Consider the following 7,500-nt stretch of genomic DNA (forward strand, 5'->3'; position numbering starts at 1 on the left):
GGAGCCACCATGAAGGATTAGCAGAATAATGATGACCAGCTAAGACTAGTAGGCTGAATAAACCCCCCCCACACACACACACACACACACACACACACACACACACACACACACACACACACACACACCACCCATCAGCCAACCTGATCATGTATTCATGATCTACCGGCCCTGTGGCAGGGGTGTTTATGGTCCGGTGGGGCTCTTTGGTTTGGTGTTGGTCCTGGTCTGTGGGGAGATGAGGGAGGCCCGTAGGGAGAAGCATAGTAAACGTAGAGGTGACCGGGATCACTGGACCCCCACCTAAGGAACAGCTGCTCTGTCTGGGCAGGGGTGTTAGAGGTGTGGTGTAGAAGGTGGGATATGTCCATTATAGCTTGGTACACAACACTCTCATACTAGAGAATAGGTTTATTGCATTTTGTGCCGGCTGTGTGCTGCACTGAGAAATATTTTCGGTTCCTGAAAGTAGGAAGTGTTGACGTGATTGAATCGTAACTAACTCAGTAATGCTTAGCCTGCCTATCTGCGTGACTACAATTCTATCTGCGGGACTACTATTCAAACGAGCAAAATCAACATCATCACGTACAAACACTTCTTCTGCACAATGATTGATCCTGTAAATATATATGCTAACCATCCCATAGATTCACCCACACCTAGACCACCACTGTACAGGTATAAAATGATGGAAGTAGAGGTGTATAGACAGGCTTATTACCATGCTACAATGCCAAACCCAACCATACGGTACCCTGCCGACAGCAATCATTCCCCTCCAGTATTACCCCCAGGAGCGGATAGAGTGAGTTGTTTGAGGGAGTAGCAGTCTATTTGCAGGTGCCATGTCAGCCTGAACCGGAGAGCGTGAGAGAGAGAGAGAGAGAGAGAGAGAGAGAGAGAGAGAGAGAGAGAGAGAGAGAGAGAGAGAGACAGAGACAGAGACAGAGAGACAGAGAGACAGAGACAGAGACAGAGAGCAGAGAGAGACAGAGACAGAGAGCAGAGAGAGACAGACAGAAACAGAGACAGAGAGAGTGCTCAGGCTGACGACTGTAGACTTTTATAAAGTCGGAGAGTGTAAATGAAACTGTCTGTCGGAGGTGATTTAGTGCCTGTAAAATGTAGGCGAGGGAAGATCCTGTCTAGCAAACGCTCAGTGCTTGCTGTCGGACGTTGTCAGATGGCTTTCAGCTCTATAACCCCTGTACCACTTCTCTCTCCATCCATGCCTTTTCTCTTCCCCTGATGCAGAGCAAAGAGCAACTTTGTCCGTGTGTGTGTGTGTGTGTGTGTGTGTGTGTGTGTGTGTGTGTGTGTGTGTGTGTGTGTGTGTGTGTGTGTGTGTGTGTGTGTGTGTGTGTGTGTGTGTGTGTCTGTGTGTGTGTGTGTGTGTGCACGTGCGTGCGTGCGTGCGTGCGTGCGTGCGTGCGTGCATGTGCGCGCCTGCGTGCGTGTGTGCATACGCATGTGTGTGCTTGCCTGCTCATGTTTGTGGTAGAACTACTGCTTTCATTCATCCGTGTGTGTATTGTGTTTATTCACAAAGCAGTGCCTGTGTGTGGTGTGCGGTGTGTGGTGTGTGATGTGTGTGTGGGTGCCCTTGAACCAGCCCCTATATACTCGTACCCTTTGCGTCCATCTGTAACATAGTATACACACCTCTGACCTGCTCGTCTTGCAGGGCTTATGTACTGTACTATACTGTAAGTATCTCATTCACCAACGTCTCGCCTCCTGAAGCCGTCCAAAGATCCTCGCTCCGTGTCAGGGACTTAATCTCGCTGCCCTGTTTTATCCTCACTTTGCCCTCCTTCCCTTTTATCCTGGGTCACTGTGCCTTGCTCCATTACCCCCGAAGGAGCTTACCCAGCGGCTGGACTCTACAGTGCGGATGTGCTTCTTAGGCTAATCCTGTTGGATAGAGATAGCCTTAAATATATGTGTATACCACTTTTTCCTCCTTTTCCTTTTCCGGAGCTGCAGACCATTGTGGAGGAATAAGTGAAGGGGCATTGTGCTGCAGATTGTTCTGGCTGTGATTTTAGTCTTTTTTTGTGGCGGGGGGCTTTTGTTCTTGGCAGCCATGCCTAGTGATTATTGGGAGTTGATCTGTAGATTGGAGAGTTGAGTGTTCGAATCCCACCCTGACAATGAGGATAGAATGTGTTAGCTTACACCTTCGTCCTTGGCTAAAAAGCCCTTGACCAAGGCACTTAACCACACATTGCTTCAAGTTGTAAAAATGGTGAACATCAAATGCTGTAAGTGTTAAGTAATGTAGAGTAATGTAATGTATTGTTTATTCTGCAGGCACTGTGGATACATAAAGGCCAAGCAGGACCCAGAAGAGGAGAAGATGCAGTTCCAGCACGGGAGAGGTAAGACAGAGGGCATGGCTGACATGCAAACACACACACACACACACACACACACACACACACACACACACACACACACACACACACACACACACACACACACACACACACACACACGCACACGCACACACACACACACACGTACACACACACACACGCATGGATGGATGTGTACACATGAACACACACAAACAAAGACATGTGGATATGGATGTACGCTCCCATGCACAAACACATATCGATTCACATGTGCATACACACTCACTTGCACACACACACACACACACACACACACACACACACACACACACACACACACACACACACACACACACACACACACACACATACGCATACACACACACACACACACACACACACACACACACACACACACACACACACACACACACACACACACACACACACACACACACACACACACACACACACACACGCACACACATACACACCTGTTATGTGTATTCCCAACCACAGATTCACACACATGCACACATACACACAGATGCAGACTCGCTCTTTGTACTGTATGTTTCGATGCGATCAATGGTGGTGCACGCATCCTACTTCTCCCTATAATTAAGACATCCACACACTCTGCTACATTATTGAGTAATTCATAAACGTACTGTAGGAGCAGAGATAAATAGGCACTTGATCCATGCGCGGTCTCTCCCCCTAAAAAATAAATCTCTGGACCTGCCAACTAAGCTGTCTCAGACACATGAGTGGGCGGGAATGGGAGTGGGACGGATGGAAAGCTCTTAGTAAGAAAATATTCGATGGCGTGACAAAAAAGGGCCAGTTGTCAAGTGGTGTTGCATGATTTTTTTTTGCCCCCGCTAAGCAAGACCCATATCAATTTGTCACGTTAAAGTGATCGGGGATGCGCCCCTGCTTGCTGCGCTCGCCCGCCCTCCCTTGCCTTGCCTTGCCTTTGCCTTGCCTTGCCTTCGCCTGTGTGCATTTGCCATCACACCATGTGACAAATGATGCCAGGCCGGCACTCAAGTTGCCTAATGTGTGTTTGCCCTAATGGCGTCTCTCCTGCCTGCCAAACACCAAAGCCTAATGAGGTTGAAAATGCGGTGGCAGCCTCCTTTGGGGAAATGGATGACAACGCTAATGAATGATGGAAACAGAACCCAAATTAGAAAAAAAGATGGGAGGCTAGAGAGATGGAAAGGAAAAAAGAGAGAAAAAACTCACTGACAACAGATGTTTGAGTGTGCTTCTTTTTCTTTTTTTCCTTCCCCCTTTCCTTTCCCCTGACAACTTTCGATTTTTTTTTCTACCCCACCACCATCACAGTCAACCTGCCAGGCAGCCGGACGTACATCCATCCGCACACGTACGAGGACCCCAACCAAGCTGTCCGAGATTTCGCCCAGGAAATTGATGTGTCCAACATTCGCATTGAGAGGGTGATTGGAGCCGGTAAGTGGCCATTTGTTGTTCTTGGTGCTTAACATGGCTGTCACATGCTTATCTGGGAAAGGCACAGTGATATAAGATGCATGTCGCATGTTAAAAATGACACGACACACAGGCCTTTGGCATTATTGGGTTGAACAGCAGTTCTTAGCATGACATCTAAACAGTGAAGATAAAATCGTGTTAATCACTCAATCATTGTCACAAATCTACATCTTCCTTGCGCCCAAGGATATTATCTTCAGAAAAAAATCTAAAAATTGTTTCCTTAATTACTGAATCTGGTGCAAATATTTGCATTCATGCCTAGTCCCAGGAACAAATTACACCTGTATAGCCTCAGGTCAAGAAAAAAATGTGGCAATTTCATATAGCAGAAGTGTAGTGGTATGATTAAGTTAGTTGTTAGCTCCAAGGAAGGATTCACTTCAGTTAATTTCAGTTCAGTTCAACTTTATTGGTACCCGAGGCTAAACTTGGTTTGCAGTTTAAAAATAAAGATGGGTGTCCTTATAAGCGGCAAGACACATGACACATATAAACATGGAACTCATATCGACTACACAAAAAAAATAATAATACAACAACGGTGCTGACTTATAACATACAGCATATACACAAGGGGCGGAACTGCAGTTGGGTGACCATAACGCCACATGCTGCAGAACCATGGCAAAAGTGACACCACACCCCTGGTGCAACCAAAGTGCAAAAGGCATTGTTACAAATAAATAAGTAAACCTGCAAGTGCGTTGGGGAATTGGAAGGGTAAACATGGATGGATGGATGGATTTCCGAGTGGCAGGACAGTGCAAGTGGCTGCCCAGAAAGGTGCCTTCCTGAAGGCTCAACAGCAGCTGTGTTTCCTTAGCATGCCATCTTAAGGAAGAACAACAAAAAAAACATGGTCCCTTAATCATTGGGACAAACATCTGCATTCACAGCCAGTCGCACTCCAAACAAATGAATTACTCAGGCCTAGGAAATCGAAAATGTTTGAAAATGCCACATGGTAGAGGTAGTGGTATGGTTGTTAGCCGTTAGACTCAAAGCAGAGGTGCGATTAAGTTAGCTGTTAGAGCTAAAGCAGGATGGATTTCCGCACGGCAGGAAAGGGCAAGTGGTTGGCCAGAAAGGCACCTTCCTGAAGGGCCTTAATCCGGCCTTTAATCTCTAACACCTGATGGAGCCAATCACAAACTCTGCAGGACTCTGGTGAATTGTATGTGTGTGTGTGTGTGCGTGCGTGTGTGTGTGTGTGTCTGTGTCTCTGTGTGTGTGTGTACTGCTGTTGATGGTTGGATTGCTTGGTTTGTGTGTTTGTGTGTGTGCGTTCGTGTGTGCATTCGTGCAGGAGTGGGGGAGTGTTGTGTGTCAGTGTCAGGGGCGGTTTTAGGAAATCTGAGGCCCTGGGCAAGAAACAATTTTGAGGCCCCCTTTAAATGATTAATTAATAGTCGATGATGTATGCAGGCAGTGGAGTAACAACGGAACCCATAAGCAAGATTATCTAGGTGGGCCCCATATTCAATCAATATTTATATAGCACATTATCATACACAACTGTCATTCAGTGTGCTAAGGAGTTCGGCTAAAGAAAAAGAAGAGAGAAAAATATATTGCTATAGATAGTAGATAACCATCACCAAAGGCAGATGAAAACAAAGATGTTTTGAAATCATACTGTTGGGGCAGGTCTTATTTGGACATCTAGCTGGCCCCAGCAGGCAGCATAATGACTATGCCATTTCACCCTATCTGGATTTGACCCTAGACACTACCAGAGAAGACCTAGGCATCTAAGGATGATATTGCAGCACATCCACAATAGGCCTATATTTAGGGCCCAAGGCATTTAGTGACTTAAAGACTACCAGGACTGCTTTAAACTCAATTCTCAAAACAAAACAAAAAACCCTCACTGGTAGCCAATGAAATGACCAAATAGGCCTACTGGAGTGTTGTGAGCTCTTTTGCTATTTAGAATTCTAGCAGTAACATGTGGATAAGTTTCACCTGCCTGAGTGACTTTTGGGGAATGTCTGTAAGGGCAGGCTATTACAATAGCCAACTCTGCAGGTAATAAAAGCAGAGATTAATTTCTCCCTAAGGTGACAAATGATTTAGTTGTTGATGTGAGCATTCAGCCTGCAACACGTGAGAAATAGGCAGGATAGACCCACACTCGTTCCATAAATGGGAAAAGAAGATAGAATGAGACAATTCGCGGTAGAGGGTTGATTACAAAAGAAAACATTAAAACAAATGGTGATGCGCCCCTTGAACGAAAACATAGCTCACAGCACAACACACCGATGAAACCACAGTCACGAGTCGACATACCACGGTGCACCATAACGCACACTGCACTCTTGAGCCAGTGAACACCCAATAGGCTACAGAGGAAACGGTGACTGAAGTAGAAACTATTTCAGAAACCGAAATTAGGCAACAAACGAGAAACAACAGGCACCTTGCGCCAACTGCGCGTGCACACATCTGTTGAATAGTTAAAAGTCCCCTCTCTAGTTCTTCTAATAACGATATCGCTCACAACTCTGAAGAGACCCAGCTTGCTTCGTGACGCGATATAACAGCTAGACTATAGCCAGACTTCCGTCATGCTGGAAATAAATGCAGCAAACCGACATGGAGCCGACATTAGAGCTATCAACTTTTGACTAGTTACACCGAATGACAACAATGCGTGAATGAAGTACATGATACGATATCAAAATTGTGCTGCGGCGGACATAATGATTGAAAGGAAGAAACCCCTACCGTGCCTTCTTTGTAGCTTCTGTACAACATCTTCTGAATATCCATTATGTTCATGCTAGCACTGGCGATTGAAGTGACTGTCTTTGAAGTATGGGAGCGCGGAGCACAAAGTAACGCAGGGCAATTTGTAACACGGACTTTTTATCAAGATGCACAAATCATGTTCTGCCTACTTCCATAAACAAGGTCAAGAAGGCATGCGAACGACTGAGTTTTCACTGACAAACCATGACTTAATGTGGCTTATTATCAAGAAAGGGCAAGCTGCCTCCCACGCGTCAGGGCCGAATCAGGTCTCTGGGGGCAGGCTGACATTCGAAATAACGGTAGACGGTAGACCGTTGATGCACTGGCGCTCTCTCCAAACAGCCAAGACTGTATTAGGCTACTACCGGTTTAATATATCCCACAATTCAATGCCGCAATGTACAAAAATAAATAAAAGAAAATCCACACACATATCGTTCTTTTATGGTCTTCATTTCTATTTGAAACATTTATTTGTATAATTCTACCACCCATGTGACCTACAGTTGCTAAAAGTAGCCTACCGTTAATTTTCTTGTGGCATAATGTTGAGTTCAAATTTAAGTCCCACCGTCGTGCTGAAGTGTGCCACTGGCTATATATATACCATGCTTTTATCATTAGATACATATATATATATTAGATTAGATATGACGTGCGCGAGATTCTTCATCTTGCATTGGCGGGGTCTTGTAAGTCTCGCAGGAACCGCTGCTGTGCACTAGGGGGCCCCGTGCTGTGAGTTAGGGCCCCGAGTGCCTGAACATTCCCTCTACGTGGAATCGGTATGGGGGACGACGGGGCCCCTGAAAGTTCGGGGCCCCGGGCAATTGCCCGACCTTGCCCAGTGGTA

General features: G+C 46.0%; 1 protein-coding gene across 2 annotated transcripts in view; it reads left to right on the forward strand.

The window, feature by feature from the left end:
• Window positions 1-7,500, forward strand: part of ek1 (eph-like kinase 1) — a 156,569-nt gene that overhangs the window by 103,828 nt on the left and 45,241 nt on the right. For both annotated transcript variants that reach the window (XR_010036144.1, XM_063206911.1), the window contains exons 9-10: window positions 2,317-2,384; window positions 3,717-3,842. Coding sequence is in view for 1 of the 2 variants with exons in the window: in XM_063206911.1 (XP_063062981.1) it covers window positions 2,317-2,384; window positions 3,717-3,842 (194 nt within the window). In the remaining variant the exon portion in view is untranslated. The remainder of the gene's footprint in view (window positions 1-2,316; window positions 2,385-3,716; window positions 3,843-7,500) is intronic.

Source organism: Engraulis encrasicolus, chromosome 9, assembly GCF_034702125.1.
Source record: "Engraulis encrasicolus isolate BLACKSEA-1 chromosome 9, IST_EnEncr_1.0, whole genome shotgun sequence".
Classification (NCBI taxonomy): domain Eukaryota; kingdom Metazoa; phylum Chordata; class Actinopteri; order Clupeiformes; family Engraulidae; genus Engraulis; species Engraulis encrasicolus.